The sequence below is a fragment of the Pleurodeles waltl genome, chromosome 1_2 (assembly GCF_031143425.1).
Source record: "Pleurodeles waltl isolate 20211129_DDA chromosome 1_2, aPleWal1.hap1.20221129, whole genome shotgun sequence".
NCBI classification, from domain to species: domain Eukaryota; kingdom Metazoa; phylum Chordata; class Amphibia; order Caudata; family Salamandridae; genus Pleurodeles; species Pleurodeles waltl.
The window spans coordinates 291,065,194-291,085,730 of NC_090437.1; the positions used below are offsets into that span (position 1 = coordinate 291,065,194).

At 42.8% G+C, this 20,537-nt stretch overlaps 1 protein-coding gene across 1 annotated transcript in view; it reads right to left on the reverse strand.

Moving 5' to 3' along the window:
- The window catches only part of STPG2 (sperm tail PG-rich repeat containing 2), a 2,086,618-nt gene that overhangs the window by 1,694,981 nt on the left and 371,100 nt on the right, over positions 1 to 20,537 (reverse strand). The window contains exon 5 of the mRNA XM_069238264.1: positions 14,868 to 14,983. Coding sequence (XP_069094365.1) covers positions 14,868 to 14,983 — 116 coding nt within the window. The remainder of the gene's footprint in view (positions 1 to 14,867; positions 14,984 to 20,537) is intronic.

Genomic DNA, 20,537 nt, shown 5'->3' on the forward strand with positions numbered 1-20,537 from the left:
GGATGATGGATACTGCATGCATGTGCTTGGGCCACGAGTTGGTTAGGTGAGGGTTCACAATTGGATGGATGACATCGTGATGAACAATTCTTTGTCCACTGTTTGCTTTTTTGGGGGTCTTTTTTTTTTTTTGGTTGATTCTTTTTTGTTTTCTTATTTCATCTTTATGTTGTGAAGCATTACCCCTGAAGAAGGGACATTTTGCCCCTAAATGCATTGGGTATCATCATTCACCATGACTGGTGCTCTTCTGATGACATCTTCATTATTGGACATTAATGCGTTTGGCATGCTTTATTGTTGATGAAAAAAGCACCTATATAAATTTAATGTATTTGTGTAAATTGTTTAGACATTGTGTTGTTATGAATATACTTCTGACTTGTAATGACATGTTGATGTCTCATTTATAAACCTTGCTAACATTGAAAATCCTTCATTTCTGTTGTGCACTTTAGATCCTAACCACAATTGTGGTCCAGAATTTAGTTTGCAGCTTTTTAGTTTTACCACTAAATGTTTTGTTCGGTCAGCACTTTCGTAAAACGTTGTTGTTGGGGGAGCCGCTGGCCTTTGAAAGTATTAAAAAAATGCTTAAAAAATATTTTTGGTCTCACAAAGCAAATATACCCTAGTAGCCTCATGCATTAAGGAAACTACTTTGTATGAGAATGTGCTCTTTGCGAAAGAGCAAAATGCCATAATTCGCAGTGAAGACAACTGGTGGGTGAAGTGGGCTGACCCATTGCTCCATGCTGTATGCTTTAGTGGGTGGAAGAAAAATGTGGAAGGCACAATAGAGAGCGGTGGAGGAAGAGGGTTGGCTCAAAGCCTTTAAAAATATACTACATATATGCAATTTTACTAAAAGCAAAAGATCTTAGTTAACACCAGTCCTAGAGGATTCAGCAAGGTGGTGTTTGAGGACCTGGGTCTAAGTTGCAGGATGGCAGTGTACGTACAAATGAAGTGGATGAAGAGAGTGAAAGAGAAGTGTGGGTTTCAGGAGGGATGAGAAATCTAGGCATCAATGAAAGAAAGGAATTGAGATTGAAGGCTTCCTACATCTCAAAAACACTGTGCTGTGCTCCCATTGAAGGAGATGAGATGCACTAAATCACAGTCACAGCAACCACAGTTGTAACGCAGCAAGATATAGCACATCATTTCCGTGTTTATTACCTTTCATGCCATTTCCAAACATTCCCTATTTGTAGTGACGTACAGATTCATTAAATAAAGTACATTACTTTGGATGACTTACCTGTCCCCGAGACCCCTCTTTGGCATGCTTATTAATTGTGATGAGGATGGGATGTGGAGTGGTGTTAGCAGCTAATTTATGAATCTGATGGCTTGGTGGGCGCATTGGCTGTAATCACAGTTTTCTTGCCAGCTCCTCCAATTCCGTTGTTTTTTGTGGGAAGTGCTGATGTGGACAGTTCCCCAAGTACAGAGCTTTTGTCAGGGGAATGCTGCTGTATAACTCTGTGGTTGGCCTCGCTGGGAGTTTTTCATTTCGGCTGCCATTTGAGGAAGCCCTAGTGTTGCCACAGCAGTGCCTGACTTCAGCACCTGTGATGTATTGCTGGCCTTTAAGGAAGCGCATATTCGTTTTGAGGCAGTGTGTTTAACTTATGACTGACACCGGCGCCATGACGTATTAGCGGCCATTTTCTTGGATCTGCATAAGGTTCAACATTAATATACAGGAGGCGTTACCAAGGAAACACACAACACTTGGCCATCTTTCTTTTTTCTTTTCTTCTAATTCTTCTGTTCGCTGTGTTTAACGCACCGTGCAGAGTGCACATTTCTCATTCGAAGATATTGTATTCCATTCACAGGAAGATTCCTTGTGTTTGGATGATGTTCTTAACCAGGGTTTGGATATATAAAAACGTATGTACAGTGCCAGTCATTCTTCCGGTGATAGCACACCTTAAACTTAACATTGAACTCAACCATAGTATGTGTGCTCTAGTCATTCCTTCTGTGACAACCACATCCCTCTAGATTATATTGATTTTTAACTATTATTTAATACATTTTTGTAGATTTGTGGTTGACACATGAGGTGTTAAGGTTGATGTTTTGGTGTTAGTAATAAATACGTTTAAACATGTTCTTGTCATTTGCTTGTTATTGCTGCATTATACCATGGCCAGCAATCAACCTTCACCTTTTTTTCTAGCTGAGCCTGGAGAACCTCCCAAACAAGGGAATTATGGCTTGATCTGTTTGAGGCCTATATGGAAGTTTTGGAAGATGGTGAATGTACTCCTGAAAGACAGTTATCCTTACTTAAGCATAGATCAGGTGCATTCGGGTTAAGGGAATTTAGAAATGTGCCCACTTAGAGATCCCATGTGGTGTGGATATATATATCAGTGTGCCATTAAACAAATGCATTAGACATATGGAAGAAAAATTACCACGGTTATGGGATAGTTCAAATTTTATTCTGGACCACAGAAGAAAGACGAAACAATCAATTTGTTAAGGCCTTAAGAGGACTGGCTATGAAATGTGCTTTTGAGCGTATGTTGTATAACCAAGTTTTAAGAGACCAAATACTAATGAAAACTAAGGGCCTGATTTAGATATAATGGACAAGTTACTCTATCACAACAGTGACAGATGTCCCATCTGCCAAAATCTAAGTCCCATTCTATTCTTTGGGGTTTAGATTTTGGCAGACAGGATATCCATCACCGTTGTGATGGAGTAACTCATATGGGAATATCTAAATCAGGCCATAAATCCAGGAAAATACAAGAGACACTAGGGTCATGTGGTAAAATATCACTGAAGGCAGCAGTAGATGTTGCAAAAAGTATAAAAGTATCAGAGAAATGTAATCAAGTGGTGAGGAAGGAGAATGAGAGTAATGGATCCGTCTGTGCAGTCGGAAGTGGAAGAGATGCAAGGGATAAAGGGAAACGTTGTGACACTAAACAACCCAGCAGTAATTCCACATGACAGTCATGTTACAGATATGGGTCAAGTGGCCATCTAGCTAATTCTAAATTATGTCCTGCTGTAAGTAAAATGTGCAGTACTTGCAAGAAGAATGGGCATTTCAGTAGAGTATGAAAGAGCACAGGGAGGAAAGATTATTATATTGCTGAGAATGCTGTGGATGAGAAATTGAGTATGTAAGTATGCAAGGAGTGGTTTTAAGCATCCAGGATGATGCTGCGGTTGTGGAGAAAAAAACAGTAAGGTTGCCCAGTTGTAAATTAAGCATTGATGGAGTGTAGGAGGAAGTTATGGTTGATTTGTGTTCTTGTCACACCATAATAAACAAAGAGACATTTGACAGGTTGTGGTCTGGACATCAGTTATGTGAACTTGATGTGAGTCCAGGAAGTTATTCTGGTCATAGAATTCTGGTGGTGGGGTTAGTATGGGCAAATCCAAAATGTGGACCTATAAGATGCCACTACAAGGTTTATGTGCTTTGATCCTGGGTTGGCCTCACATTAGTGATTTGGGTTTTTAATTAGATCCAAGCTGCTCTAACCCACCTGTGTATACAGTGCATAATGAGGTGCAATCATCATAAGTAGTGAACATGGAGTATGTGAAAATAAAGGAAGAGTTTCATAGTGTGTTTGGGAATTGGTTGGGTAAACTAAAATGTTTTAAGCATAAAATTATTCTGCAGGAAAATGTACTGTCTGTGAGGCAAAAATTGTGGAGTGTGTCTTTGAATTCCAGTGTTAAATTAAAGCAAATACTCCATGATCTGTGTGAAAAGAATATAATAAAGTCTACTGAAAGTTCATATTGGTTATCCCAGTAGTAATTTCATTCAAGGCGAATGAGGATCTGAGATTATGTGTAGACTTGAGATGTCTGAATATTGCTATTTGGGTGGATGCATTTCCATTGCCTAATTTGCAGGAATTTATGTCATCATTTGGTGGTGCTGCTATTTTTCAACTATTGATTCTACTAGAGCATATCACCAAATTGAACTGGATGATGATTCAAGGTACTACACAGCCTTCAAAGCACCTGAAGGAATGTTCCAGTACAAAAGGATGCCTTTTGGGTGTGCAAGTGCTTCTACAGTATTCCAAAGAGAAATGGCCAGGATTTTGCAAAGTGTAAAGGGAGCAAGCATATTCCAGGATGACATTTTACATTTTGGGAAAGATAAAATTGACCATGATGGAATTTCAAGATAAGTGTTAGCTGCATGTATGAAGAATGGCTTAACAGTGAAAAGTATGAAGTATGACTTTGGAAAGCAGCAGGTAGAATTCCTAGGTCATGTGATATTGTAGGAAGGTATTCATCCAAATGTTAACAATGTCAAAGCCATTTTGATTACCCCTGAACCTACATGTAAGGAACAATTGATGTCATTTTTTGGATTAATACAATTCTATTTCCGCTTTGTAGAACATTATGCTTCCAGGGTGAAACACGTATGGTCATTGATGAAGAAAATGTAGAATTTTGTTAGTCACAGGAAGAGGCAAAGAGATTTAGTGCATTCAAGAATGAGATATTGCATGTTCCATGTTTAAAATCATTCGTAATGGGAGTGGATTGAGCAATATCAGTAGATGCCAGTGTGTATGGTGTTGATGCAGTCTTATCCTAAAGGAAGAATGAGTCAGGATGGCTTGTGGCGTATGCATCCCACACATTGACATAGATTGATAGGAGTTATACAAAAGAGCTATTAGGAGCTACGTGGGCCGTGGAACGTTTTAGATTGTACATGTGAGGAAGGAAATTTAAAATTTACACAGACCACACACCACTGGTAAATATTTTAAAACCTGGTGGTGGGAAAAATCTAACACCAGGATTGGCACAGTTGACATCCGAATTGCAGATGTACCATTATGAAATTATGTATGTTCCAGGGAGGGATAACAGATTTGTGGTTGGGTTATCATGTCTACTGTTGGAAAGCAGCAAATAATCTGTGGTTGATGAGTGCAATTGTGATGAGGCCTTCATGCATGATGATGTAGTTTTTGGTAAAAGTTTGAAATTTGAATATGGACAGGACTTATCTGAAATGGTGTGAATGCAGAAAATAGAGAAGGATGTGGTGTTAAAGACAATCAAATAGTATATTTCTGGTGGTTGGCCTAATGTGAGTCAATTGCAAGGGGACTGGAGTGCCTTTAGGAAAATGAAGGAGGAATTGACAATGTGTAACTATATTGTCTTGAGGGGAGACAGAACTGTACCTTCCAACAGAGAGAAATCATTATCAAACTGAGTCATCAGGGACATGGAGGAATGTCAAGCACTAGGAGGAAAATAAAAGAGATTTTCTGGTGGACTGGTTTAGATGCCATGGCTAACTAGTGGGTGAGGAGTTCAGGAGTATGTAGTGCTAGTGACAAAGTAGTTAAACCTTTGATTGTACAGTTAGAAACTGTGGATTTACCAGACAGACCATGGTGTATGTTAGCCAGTGATTTTATGAGACCATTTTCTACTTTACCTTCTGAGGAAGCGTATGCTATAGTGCTAATTGATTACTATTCTAACTGGCCATAAGTACGTGCAGTAAGTAATGTCACTACAGAGGTGCTAATTAAATTCCTTGAGGATGTTTTCTCGAGGGAAGGTATTCTGAAAGTTTTAGTTTCCCATAACGGTGTGCAATGAGGAAAAATGCATTCATTTTTAAGGGACAGTGGTGTTAGGGATATAAGAATATCATTTACCATTCAGAAGAAAATGGACAGGTTGAATGCTTCAACAGGGTTATAAAGGAGGTCATTTGATTGATTTTAATGTCTGATTCACCATGGAAGAATTATCTTCAAAGCATGTTGTTTTCTTATAGGATTACTCCCCATTCAGTTACTGGTAGGATTCCATTTGAGTTGTTAAGGGAGAGGAAGCCTTCTTCCATTTGGTTCCCGGGGGGGGGTGTAGGGGGGGGAGAAACAAGAATAAGGTGAAGTTTGGAACAGAAGTGGATCATAAGGAGGAAAGTGGAATCTTATCAAGTGCAAACCAAAGGTGCATAGAATACTGATGGTAAAATGCCCAACATATGTGTGGGACAGTATGTGGAGTGAAAAAAAGCAAGTTTTATGGAGAAGTCTGCATCCTTGAAAGTTCTTAAGGTTTTGGAAAGTGCTGTTAGACTTGATGATGGGAAGGTGTGGAATTTATGTTGTGTAAGTTGTTGTAGTTTAGTTGGATTTGATTAGGAGGTAAAGAAATGGAGTGAAGGTGTGACTCATAATATGGTGGGCAATGATGTGTGCCCAGATGTTGAGCAAAGGAATTCTGATTCTGTGGTTGGTGATTGCAGGAGAAGTGTGGTTGATGAAGGAGTAGTCGTTGAGGAAGTTCAACGAAAACTGGATGTCCGAGTCCATCACAGTGCAAGAGAAAAAAAGTTACCTGGTTATCTTGATGTCTATCTGGTGGGATAAATTTAGGTGGATCAAGATTTGTATTGCCAGCAGAATACATATTCTATTTTGTATGTATTTATTTACCTTCATTTTGTGTCTCATCTTGTTTATTGCTAATATTATTTGTGTTTTGGGTTGATGTTGGGGGGAATTTGTGGCGGGCATAGATAGAATGTTAGGAAGGTAGAGAGAATGTTCAAAGGAACTGGAATGTTTGTGGGATTCTGCAGTTGGCAGGGAACAGTTGGAGAGCTGGGAGCAAGCTGACACCGCTTCTTTCTTGACATGTACTAATCAATGGTATGCTTAACATGTAATAATATCTATTGTAATTTGTGTTCAACTATGTTTTAGTTACTACAAGAAATGTGTGGCCTGTTTTAATGGCCGCTGATCACTATGTGGTGTGGTTGGCGAGCCTTTTTTAGTGTTAATCCTTTGATCATCCTTTAGGCTACCATAAAGTGATTAAAAGGTAACTTAATTCCCTAATAAAACACTTCTGCATTAAATAAATAAATAATGTTAAACAAGTGGAGGCATCAATGTTTCAATACCTATGTATAAACAACTGACAAGCATGGCGTGTGGTCCCACAATATTTCACAAATATTGGGGCCAATTGTTAAGCAACCTGGTAAACTGGAATGGTCTCCCAGTTTAGGATTGCTAATGGATAGCATATCTGTGCTACTATGGAAAAGCGTTTTGCTAAAAGGAAACTTGGAGGACGTCCACCCCAATGAGGAGGTGACTCAGATGGTGGTGGGCTGTGACCCAGAACCAGAAAAGCAGTTGCTAAGTCCATGACAAAGAACTGGAAGCAGCCCTTGTATCCCAAGAAGGTCGGCCATCTTCTAAAGTGTGTAACGCATCAGCTTTGCGACATGTAGATTCTGACCTTTCAGATGAAGAACAGAGCAGAGATATCCACTTAAAAACTTGGTCAACTACCTGAGAGAAAATCTTTGCTTCCTAGGCAAAATATTCAGCCTGATGAGGATGATTTTTTTTTTGCCAGTGCTGGAGTAAAATGTGTGACTTGCTGCCAAGTCATAAAACAATCATAGGTCTCTTGTCTTGAGAAAGGACTGATGTGGGGAAAACAAGTTTTCCAAGATTCCTGGCTCTGAGGTACCCCCTTGAAATACTTCAGAAAGAGTTCCCCAAAGCAGTAAAAGTATATTGTCTCATAGCAGGCCTGGCTTTGAGTGGTGCCAGTATATTTGAAGATGCTTCTCCAGCTGACGCAGTGGACAAGAAGGTGGACAGTGCGTTAATGAGGGCCTACTCGGCCTCTGATTTCATCCTAAGAGCAAAAACCTATGCAACTTGAACTGTTCAGTCACTCCTTCATAATTTCCATGCTCTTGCTGAAGAACTTAATCAATGTGAAGACTGCTTCATTAGGCTTTCTATGATGGAGCCTGCAAGTTAGGTTTTTATCAGGCATTTCTTTTGATTTTTCGTCAGCTACGGGTTCAGGTTCAATGACTGCGACAAGGGGGGCATATCTGGGTGCACTCTTACAGTGAAGATAATTCCCAGAAATCCCTGATGAATCATCTCAAATTTAAGGGCACAAAGATGTTTGGTCCACAGTTTGATGACTTGGTAAAGAAATTAGCTGAAGAACGCAAGTTATTAACCTAATGTGCCCCTTGTCAAGGGCATAGGTTTTGGTTTCCGTTATTCTTTTGGAAAAGTCTAATCCTCAAGGGGTTATGGTCTGCCTTTTCATGGCAGAAGACATGCTTCACCAAAAGTTTCTCAGCAGCAACCTTCAGTGCCTCCAGTCCCTCAAACTGCCCCAAATCCTTACTATCCACAGAAAATTGGTGGGGAGGATTAAAAAAAGTCCTCAATGTACGGGACTCAGACCTCTCGGACACCCTCAGACAAGACTGTGAAAGAGGGATACAAAATAGAATTTTCAAATTGGCCAGAGGATTTCTTTGTTCCCTCTCCAACTCCTCAAAACACATTCAAACACTATAGATGCTCAATGATGCACAAGGTTTACTGGATAAAGAGGGTATTATTCTGGTTCTACTATCAAACAGGGGTTGGAGTTTTTACTCCCTTATATTCCTATTTCAGAAGTCATCAGGGGCTTTTTGACCAGTTTGGATCTTAAAACTATGAATGATTATATTTTCTACCAGTGTTTCAGGAAGGCGAGTTTTCAGAATATCATTCATTAGATAGTGCCTGGCGTGTGTTTAGAGTCTTTACATCTTTTGGATGCTTATTTGTACATCCCTGCTCATCGCTTTTCTCTGAAATTCCTATGTTTTTTGTACAGGGAAATCATTATCTGTTCTGTGGGCTACTCTTTGGCCTGGTTTCTGTCCCAATGGCATTCAACAATCCTTTGGCACCATTAGAGGGCTTCCTTTGTTCTCAGGGATTGTTGGTATTCCCATGCCACAACACAGGCTAATCTGTGCTTCTTCTTTTTCTAAGTGTATTTAAGCAGTCCAAGAGACCCAATTAATTTGGACTTTGTTCAGAACTGATGTGGGGGATAATATTCTTTCCAGTGGCACTTTAGAACAAAAATGATGCAACACTTAAGAAGTCATCTGGAGTACCAAGAAGCCAAGTGAGAGAATGGGTAAGGATGCAGAGTGGCATGGCAGTGCTTTACAATAGGTTTCTTGGGCACGCCTGCACCTTTAGTATCTGATGGTATGCCTCTTGTCTCACTGGGACCCAAAGACAAAAGATTATGGAACAATGGTACTGGTCTATCAGTGTTGCAGAAATTGCAGTGGTTACTGGCGCCCCTCCATTTGAGTTAAGGAATATCTTTGAGCCCTCACCTTATAGTGATAATAACCACAGATATGAGCAGGCTGGGGTAGAAGGTGACATTGAATGAACAGTCACTTCAAGGTCTGTGGTGACTGATGAAGCACAGCTCGTCTTCCAATTGTAGTGAATTGGCACCAGTTCCCAATGTGCCCTCTAGTTTTTGCCCCACATCTCAAGGGCCAAGTATTCCAAATAAGAATAGGTCACCAGAACATACGTCAATCAAATGGGAGGTACTGGGGGTTCCCCACTTAGCCCAATTAGTGGAGCAGATCACAACTTGGGCGGAGGAGAATCTCTGGTATCTCTGATAGCAATGTATCATTCAGGGACAGCGACTGTCCCTGGGCATGCCAGCAGACTGAGTCAAACTTAAATGTCTAACTCCACTTGGGTGATCCAGAAGATAAAGAAGCTATTCAGAGATCTGTGGATAGATCTCTCCACAGGACTCCCTCCTTACCAGGTTCTACTCTTTCCAGCTATGTCAGGAAGTCTGGAGAGTGGATGCTTTGAGCTTCCGGTGGACCAAGAGATTACTTTTTGCCTTTCTCCAGTTTCCTCTTCTCCCCAGGGGCTTAGCGAAGATCAGAGCTGAACAAGCCGAAGTTCGTCTGGCAGCACCTTACTGGTATCATAAACTCTGGTTTCCAATGCCTTTATGGATGGAGGAGCAACTACCCCGTGCCTTGCTGTGCTACCTTCCCTTCTGAAACTTCCTCTGCTACCAGAGAGCATTCTGGGTTGTCTCTACCGGTTTCGAAATTGAGAGGCACAGGTTAGAATCTTTAGGCTGTTCACCTGATACTGCTATGTTTATCCAAAATTCCAGAAAATAAAACACTTTAAAAGTAAATCAAATACAATGGAAACATAGTTCCTGGGTTGAGGCTTCCTCTTGTGAAGGTGGAATTTTTACGTGACAGCTTTCTCCTCGGCCTGGCCATCTCAGCTTTACACAGCCAATGGGCAGCTATCAGGGCAATCAGAGGTCCCTCGTTGTCAACATTAGATAACCTAGCAGCTCGTCTGCTTAGGAGTTTCCATCTATGTAGATCAGTGGTTCATTACCCGATTCTCTCTCTGGATCATTTTTTAGTCCTGACTTTGATTCAAGGTTCTCCATTTGACTTTCTTGAGTCGGTCTCTCAGAAACATTTTACTCAGTTTTTTTCTCCCTTTGAGACTATGACAACAGGCTGACAATTAAGAGCAATGGGGACTCTTCTTTCCTATGACCTATTTTTTTTTTTTTTTTTACCACAGTGTGATTCCGAAGTCCCTTCTGAAGCCCCTTCATCTTTTCACCTTTCTTAAGACTTAGGCCCATATTTATACTTTTTTGCACAGCATTTGCGTCATTGTTTGACGCAAAAACGGCGCAAATTTACAAAATATATTTGTATTTTGTAAGTTTGCGCCGCTTTTGTGTCAAAAAGTGACGCAAATGCGGCACAAAAAAAGTATAAATATGGGCCTTAATCCTTCCAGTGCTTTTTACTTTCCACTCCTCAGAACAGGAAGTTTTGTGACATCCTTTAGATCTCCATAGAGCCCTTTCTGTCTATATATAAAGAACGGCCTCCATAAAAAAACTGATTTTTGTATTTGTCACCGTTGGGCTAGCCAATAAGGATAATTGTCCTTCAACTTAAACTTTAAGCAATGGTTGAGAATGCTTATTTCCCTTGCATATCAGAATTCAGAAGTACCTTTGCCTTCAATGGTTCAGGGCGATCCACCATGGGTATAGCTTCTTCTTGGGCTGCATTCAAAAGGACATTTGTGTGGCAGCTCATTGCACAGAATTATTTCCCAGTACAGATTACGAATGGGAAAAATGATTTCTTCTACTTATGAGCAAGCGGTATTATTAGTTGCTCACCAGTCATTTATTTTTGTCACTTTGTTTAATAAATTTCATGTCTGGGTGGTGGAAAATTCTGGTCGTAGTGTAGGTTTTTGTACTAATTTTATTTGGGAAAAACTGGTAAACGCCGACTTTTGTTAGGACTGGGAGAAGGAAGACAGACAAGGATGGTAATTCCTGGATTACTTACCGGTAATCTTCATTATAAGGACTGGGGAAGAAAAGATGATGTCTTTAGGAAAGCTTAGTATACCAGGAAGCAATTCACTAATGTCCCTCCTTTTAGGTTACTTAACAGAAGGTCGTGTGACTATCATGAAGGGAGGAGCTTACAAAATATTAATTTTATTTCTACTAGTGAGAGGCTTCGCTCACTTTCCTTATGATGTAAAGAGGAAGACTAAGACTCGGATTAATGTAATCTACTGGTAAGTAATCCAAGCCTTTTTGTGCATCATGTGACTTTGACGCAATTCAATGTGTGCACAACTGTTGTAGGTTAGCCCATTCAGGATGGTGAATATGGCCAATATGTATCCTATATAAGACACAACTAAACAATACTTTCAACTACTCTAATCTTGCAGCTCATGTCTAAATAGTAGGAAAAATTACCACCTAGTTTATGAAAAGGCAACAAGAATCCCAGCAACATCAAGGGTTCTGAAAACCTGAAAGCGCTTTGGGGCCATACATTAGCATGACTGAATGTCCTATACAATTGCCCTCAGCATGTTATAATATAATCATAGACAGGGCAAAATGCTAACACGGCTGTAATGTAAGGGCTCATCTTATGTAAATAGGCTTCTACTGCTGACACAATGTCTCAGTGAGAAGAACACTAAGGGGAATATTTATGACTCGCTTGTGCTGCTGGCTCCTCACTTTTTGTGACGTAATGGGGTCGCATTCCTTTCAACCATATCTATGAGGCCACGCAATGCCACTTTGCCTGGCTTTGAATGGTCCCTTAGATATGGAGTAAGGTAGGGCAGCGCAAATCGCTGCGTTGCCTTACTGTGCGCAAGGGAGGCATTCCATGGTCATTGCGGTGGGTGTTCCCATTCAACAACCATGGGTTTTGACCACATTCCCAGGTTTACAAGAGCTTGTAAACCTGGGAATGCACCAAAACCTCACGCTTCCGCGGGGGGGGCGCAACAAGGCTAAATATCTTTATTTCTCCTAGTTTTTTCCTCTTTTCATGTATGTTGCATTCTGCAGCACACATGGAAAGAGAAAATGCCTCCCAGGATTGCTTTTGTGCAGGAAGATGTCCCATCCTGCACAAAATCAATTCTGCATGCAATGCGGGTACCTGTGCAAGTCCCTGCTATGGCGCTAGGCAGCCCATTGTGCCCCTGCACAGAGGGAAAGGACAGGAATGTGCTGTATGCTATAGATACATTGCATTCCTACTTTAACTTTGACGCAGGGCAGCGCAGCAAGGTCACTTATAAATATGCCCTATAAATATGCCCTTCATTTCTGATAAATGTGAATCACTGCATATGTTGAGGTCACATCTTGTCAAGGCTGAGTACCATGAATTGGGTAATAGTAACCAGAGGCCAAAGTAGGCAGGAACTACTGGGACTGAAGTTCCTATGCCTTTAATCCTAAAGAGGAACCATTCCTCTCTATCTAAGAATTTGAAATTTGTTTCTAGACACCATTTAACAGCAAAGGGGCATATATGTATGGGCCCCTTGCACCGTTGTTGTGTCACTTTTTGTGATGCCATGGTGGCGCAAACCTTGCACTCATATCTTTGAGGCCACACAAAGACACTTTTGTGTTGCTTTCAATGGCCTCAAAGTTATGGTGTAAGATAGGACAGTGCAAAACGCCACATTGCCTTACTTTGCGCAAGGGAGGGTTGTGGTGGGTGTTCCCATGCAACACCCATGAATTTTGATGCATTCCCCAGATTTACAAGAGCTTGTAGTCCGTTTTATCGATTGTGGGCGGCCCTGCCCGGCCTCCTTATTTTTAACCTCCACTGCCTTCCCAGATTAGCCGGTTCGAAGGTCGTACCTTTTTTCGTGGGCTTCCTTATGCCCCCCCTCGCTCTGTCCGCCCAAGGAGACGTCATATGCGGGCCCCGAACTGGCCGCTTGTGACCGGCCCGCCTCTAGATACAGCACATTCCTACGCTGCCCTGCGCCTAAAGCCAATACATATGGGCCAAGGTATCGCAAGTGATGCTCGGAGCCTGAAGAAAAGCCAAAAGGGCTTGAGAACTGCAGAACATCTTGACAACCTCCAAGCACCGACCCTACTTTCTTGGGGTGCATCACAGTCGGTGTTGCAGCTCTGGGATGAGTAGCATCCCCTTGCTCACACCTCTTCCCTGACACAGGTTACACAGTAATTGTATTGAAAAAAGACACGCACTTCAGGTATCAGGTAGAAACGTAAGTTCCTAAGCTCTGCAATAAAACGTTTCTCAAGAAATGACTTATCCAAATGTGTACGACATCAGTGTTTCTTCTCTGTTTTTCTTTGAAGCATTGTATAGTATCAGGCATATATGACACACTTTTCTGCCTCTGGTGTAGCATTGAAAGGAGTCTTTGCCGCAGATATCGCGTGAACATGATCCGAAATATACTGTTGTGAAATCTTGTCATTAGGGTAATTAAATTAGGTGTAAAGCCTGGTCTTTAGAATCAATCTGACCAGTATATGGATTATGTATACAACTGTTTGTGCCGATAGAGCAGTTCGTGGTTAAGTGATCTCTGTAGAATTTGCGTAAAGACAAGACCCCACTTCGACTGCCAGTGGAGGCTGGCCTAGACTTTCATCCTTCTGAGGCGAATCTAAACAGTAGTAGTAACTGATAGCAGACGAGAAGCAGTAAAAGATTAAAGAGAAACAAGATGGCTGCGAGCAAGACGTGGGGGGTAGGGGCGAGGGACAGCAGTGCTCTGCTTCTGCTGACTGAACATTGTGCTGTTTCTGGGGAGCAGATGCTGAAAAGAGACATGCTGTGATGTGAGTATGCGGGAGACATCCCTGAGGCAGGTGCCTAACCCACTGAGATAGGGTGGCCTGCCTCTGGAGAATATTTCTGCGGCTGAAACCCCGCCCATTTCCCCTCACCACGCTCCGAGGCCAGAGCTCCATCACATTTTTATTCAGGCATCAGTTATTTACAGTGCTTACAATCGCCAGAAGCGCTATATTAAAACTTATTTATTATTAATAAGATTTGTAGAACAAGGACGCTTCCTCTCGACAATCTACCGAAGGCTCTTAGGAATAGACAAAGGAAAATGATCAATACGTATACACATAAATATATTTTATCGATAAAATACGGTGAAAGTATCAGCTCTGAGATTTTTCACTGGCGATATTAGGTATTCGCGTAGCTGGTTTGACCCGGTGCACTAACCCTTACTGCTCAACCCAAGTTAGCGCTGAGTTGACTTCACTAATGAAATTTCTGGCTCACTCTTCCTCTGCAGCTCTTTATGAAGGCTATATTCCTCATTACGCATCATAAAAGCACATATTTTGACAGTTGCCGCTGAAAAATCCTGGCAGTTAAATGGTAGATTGTAACTCACATCACAATAAAAATTGCTCTTGTTAAATGGCATTCGATAAATAACCATCTATGCTTCCGCTCAGTTTGTTTTATCACCCAAGACATTATCTAATTATGGAATCATTGGATTTAATCGGAAGGTTTTAAACTAACTTTCTGGGAATTAAAAGCCCAGAAAAAAAATTGGAAGTACTGTGAGGCTACTTACTGGCTGATGTCATACGCTCCGGGTCCAGGTCCTTCCTGCTTCTGGTATTCTAAGCGCTTAGCTGTGAGGTTGCCGAAGTGCACACCTTTGTACTTAGAAGTAGCATATGCCTCCTTCTGGAAAAGACAATAATGCACATTTTAATAGGCGTGGCACACAACATGGGCGTAAAAAATGCCCCTGTAGCCCCTGCGGTGCGGGAGGGGGAGGAGGGGGGCTGAGCTCTAGGGCCCCCCCTCATCACAGCACCTGGCCTGAGCCATTTTCTGTGCGGGGGGGACTTCCAGTTTCCTTACGCCACTGACACACACCTGCACTTATGCACACGTAGGTGCAAACCAATACTGTCTTAAGGATTTTTGGAGCCCTGCACAAGACAGATTTTGAGGCCCCTGTTCGGAACAACTTTGAACTTTATTACCTATTATCAGCTAATTCGAGCCCGCATGATGTCAAACTTTCAGGAATGGGGGTAAACCAAAAACAATTGAATAGGGCGTTGTCAGGGACCCCAAAACCATTAGATGACAAAGGGCATAAAGAGGCAGAGGTACAGAGAGAGAGAAGTATGATATACGGAAATAAACAGAGGACCATGAAAAGTGGGGCCCTGGACAATTTCTCACTTTGCCCTTGCAATGAAACACCTCTAATGCAGACGCATGCACTCACACACTCCTCTGTCAACAACAGCTACACTTCTCTAATATATATAATTTTAGATGGGTAACAGTGAATTAAGGGGATTTTTTTTTAACTTGAGGTCCTGAATGACATGAAATAGATGACAGCGAAGCCTGAGTTGCTTATGATGTCACTCAGAAATCTCCAGGTGAAACCTTCAGCTGCTATGCAGGGACAGAGGAGCAAAGGGGAAGCCATACATAGCATAGCCTCCCCTCTCTGGCCCAAGTGTGAAAAATACCTTACCTGCAATCTCTAACCAACACCCACCGCCTTCCCTGTCTTCTTTCCCCCACATGCAGCTGTTTCTGATTTCAGTCAAAGCAGACAATCAGTCTTGCCCTGACAGGCTCTAAGGGAGTCCTGACAGCCCTGGCTTGAAAGTGAGGTAGCCAGGGGTGACTCCTCCATAAGGGCGAAAGAGCTTCGCCCCCCTCCCCCTGCCACCAGCAGCAGCTACAAACCTTTTCCCCAAAATAAATGTTGTTTATTATCGTTGTGGGGAAAAAGGGGCAGGGCCACAGGGGTGATGAGCAATGAGAGAGTACTCAGCACTCCCACTCAGAGCGCATGTGTGTTTGGTTGGCCGTCTCGGGCCGGACAAACACACATACGCACAGGGCTCTCTCCCCTGTCTGCCTGGGAGTGCCCTGGCTGGGCGCTTCCAGCCAATCATGACGCTGCTCTGAGCCTTCGCCTGCATAGGAGCGGGAGAACCGGATGGAGCGGTGCGCAGCGGAGGAGGTGTTTTTTAAAATTATTTTATAGTTTTTAATTTAATCCCTCCCTTCCTCGCCCCTTAATCCCCCCTTCCCTGCCCCTGTGTGCCGCCCCACCCCTTCTGCGTCGCACAAGTCACGAGTGGAGCAAGCAACAGTGGACAACACGTTTTGTTATCAACTTTTGCTATGTCATAGCAGTGAGTTACCTGATTTAGAATCTGTTGTAATAGCGTCTTCTACGGAAGCCATGCATGACAAACTACTTCTTAAAAGTTGCGTCATCAGAAGCAAGCAACAGCATAGTTTTAGGAACCAGTGTCCATTTCTGAAGAGCAATAGAAGCAACTTATTTTGTTTTCTATTGATTCATGTCACAGTTTCCAAGCAATGTTAATAAATGTACCCAATCTAACAACATCACTAAGTTTGAAAGCTGAATAGGTCTTACCAGGATTCAAGTGTGTGATCTACAGGCCATCACATACACCAGGGACTCAACTCACTAGGCCACCCTGCTGCATGCTGTATAGAGCTTATTATTGCACAAGTTGTCGTTTAGCAACCCTGTAATTAAAAGGTTTTGTCTCACCCAATTTAATGATATTAAACCTGATAAATTCAGAAAAATAAAGGCTGAACTGCACATTGGGATTTGAACTTGTGACCTGCTAGGACTCTCTGAACTACCTTGCCAGTGACATTATTAGGAAGACCAACCTATAAAAAAGGCTTCATATGCCATAATTTGCATTTTTAATTTCCTCTTCTGTGTTTGCCCAAAGGCTTCAGGTTGGCAGGTGCTGATCAGAGTGCTGAATGCGCTTGTGGGCAGAGTGTCAATTATCACTTCAACAGTTGCAGCTGCTGACATTCAGACAGGCTCATTTCATACACATGATATTTATATCATTTGGCAAAACAAAGCTAAGGTTCACTGCAAACTAAAGAAGCATTGGTAAAGAAACAAGTTCAGACTATTTCATTTGTGAAACTGCTTTTTTATTCGTTTTTGAGTTTGTGTGAGTGGTTGTTTTGATGAATGTGAGAAACTGGTTCTGTTCATTTAATGTCTCTGGACTTTTCACTTTTAAACAAACTGGTTTATAGCCTTCTGTGGTGAGTTAATCTCACTACTTGAGTCTCACCCAATGTAAACTCTTATAATTGAATGAGAGAGCTAACCAGCAGTGTCTGCCTTTGAGGATTAGATGTGCTCTCTAGAAGAACTCCCTCCTTCCCAGGTTCTTCTCTCTTCATGAAAGCTAGAGAGCGGATGCTTTGAGTTTCCAGTCGTCCAAGAGATTACTTTTTGCCTTTCCCTGTTTGCACTTCTTTCAAGGGTCTTAGCAAAGATCAGAGTTTGATCCTTCCTGTGGTAGCTCCTCTTCTGAGATTTCATCTGCTAACAGAGAATATTCTGGGTTGTCTTTCTCTAATGGTTTTGAAATTGAGAGGCACAGGTTAGAATACTTAGACTGTTCTAGATCCTGGTGAATAGATATGCTAACTACCTTTCACACTGCACCTAGTCTGGGAAGGCTCAACCCCACAGAAACAAAAAATTGTAGCTAGTCCTCTTAAACCAGTCACAGGAGGGGCTGCTCTTTGAAGCTTTGAGGGAATGGACTAGGCAACTGTGAGAATTAGGGGCAAGACGTAGGCCATCAGAGGAGGGATTTTAAGAGACCACTTGATGACACCATCTAGGAAATTCGCAAATGTTGTGCAGGAGCATTGGGATAGGGAGTGGAGTGAAGATGACTCATTGAAGGATTGAGCTGGGGTGCCTACTTTCTTGAACTTTCAACACCCACTCAAAAAATCCCGTGCCTGGGAGAGGCATTTGGGAACACTATGGTCCTGGAGGAAGCGACACTGCAGAAAAGCATAGCTGGAAGAAAGAAGACCCCTGACTGTAGAGATGGACTCTGGGACTTTCCGATTCCATTTGGCACCCAGGGGCCAGGATTTGTTTCTCTGAAGTCAGTGCCACTAGCCTTCCTACACCCTCTGCAGGACAGCAGAGGGATGGACTTGCTGGGAGCACTGGAGGATTCCCCTTGATCTTGTGTAGACTGGTCCTCCAAGGCCACTGTCCTCCTGAAGGAGGGGTCCCTGACAGGTGCTCAGCAAGTGGCCAAAGGAAGCTGTAGGACATGGAGCATGCAGGTTGAGAGGGCAGCATGCCTGGAACTCTAAGGGTGCTGCTGAGGACAATCCTGGCACACAATGAGTCTGTGTCTGAAGGTGCTGAGTTTGAGGCAGACAAGTAGACCATAGCTAACATTGGTGTAGCAGCATTAGGGCCCAGAACGACCCACAAAACCTTGATAATTGCTGTATTTTAGTACCCCAATAACAGCCAAGGTAGTCATTTTACTTGCTTGAATCAGGGACATGTCATCCTTGCTACTCCTCTGACCAACATTTTTCCCAGGGCTTCTGGCACTACCACTCCTTTCTGTCCAACAGAGCTTCATGATATTCATTTTCCACCATTCCTAAGACTCTACACCGGCCAAAAGGTCAACTAATTTAGTTGCTCAGAGCCAGCAGAGTTAAGCAATGAGAAATTTGTTAAAACCTGAATACGTTTGTTGAATAAGTTTGAGTAATTGTGTGCCATTAATTGACCTGCGTCTACAATTTGGAGGAGATTATTCAGGCTGAAACAAGACGCAATGACGCTCCAGTTTAAAACAAAACTGCTTGGCTAGCCAGCATGGTGACGTGCAGAAAGTCTCACATAATAGACAGTGACAATACAAATAACCATGCCAAGTAAAACGCATCTGGGGTTAGACTAACGCATATTTGTGTGGTGGTCCGCATCACAGCACTAAAATGCATAGTTATGCATTATATTAACGTCTTAACAATGAGCGCGCTGCCAGGGTGAAGAATGAGCTGGGACCTGACCGCGATTAAACAACAGAGCGAGTTCTGTGGTCTGCAACGTGTGCACTGTACAGTGTGCTGCAGACGAGTCTCATTGAGACCCACACACTTGGGGGCATATTTATACTCTGTTTGCGCCAAATTTGCGTCGTTTTTTTCGATGCAAATTCGGCGCAAAACTAACGCCATATTTATACTTTGGCGTTAGACGCGTCTAGCGCCAAAGTATGAGGAAAGAGCGTAATTTTTTTGCGTGAACGCCTTCCTTGCGTTAATGAGATGCAAGGTAGGCGTTCCCGTCCAAAAAAATGACTGCGACACAAATGCGTCGTATTTATACTCCCGGGCAAAAATCACGCCCGGGAGTGGGCGGGGCAAAAAACCCCGCATTTGCGCCTCTTTTTAACGCCTGGGTCAGGGCAGGCGTTAAGGGACCTGTGGGCTCAAAATGAGCCCACAGCTGCCCTCCCATGCCCCCAGGGACCCCCCCTGCCACCCTTGCCCACCCCAGGAGGACACCCAAGGATGGAGGGACCCATCCCAGGGACATTCAGGTAAGTTCAGGTAAGTATACATTTTTATTTTTTTTATATTTTTTTTTGGCATAGGGGGGCCTGATTTGTGCCCCCCTACATGCCTCAATGCCCAATGACCATGCCCAGGGGACATAAGTCCCCTGGGCATGGCCATTGGGCAAGGGGGCATGACTCCTGTCTTTACTAAGACAGGAGTCATGTAAATGGCGTCTGGGCGTCATTAAAAATGGCGCAAATCGGGTGGAGGCGATTTTTTAGCGTCAACCTGACTTGCACCATTTTAAGACGCCCTAACGCCATTTTCCCCAACGCCGGCGCTGCCTGGTGTACGTGGTTTTTTTCCACGCACACCAGGCAGTGCCGGTCTGCTAGCGCCGGCTAACGCCATTCAATAAATACGGCGCCCGCATGGCGCTTCAGAATGGCGTTAGCCGGCGCTAAACTTTTTGACGCTAAACTGCGTTAGCGCAGTTTAGCGTCAAAAAGTATAAATACGGGCCTTGCTGTCTTAGTAAATTGAACACTTTTACATACAGGGCTGGGCTCAGCTGATCGATGATTCAAGCTGAGACCCACTGCTCTAGCCTCAGAGGCTGTACCAATTCACGTGGCCTACCTACATCATATCCAGAGTCTGCGACAGTTTGAAAATCATCTCCCCAGGGGGGGCGCCTGAAGTTGCCTGTTCTTTTTGTTTTCTGGCTCCTGGTACCAACACACCAGTAATGTTACCATGAACCTTTCTGTGTGGCGCAATGAGCAGGGGCCAAATATATATATTTTTTGTTTTATCTCTTGTGTGACGTTGGTGAAACTAGGTCAATTCGTCA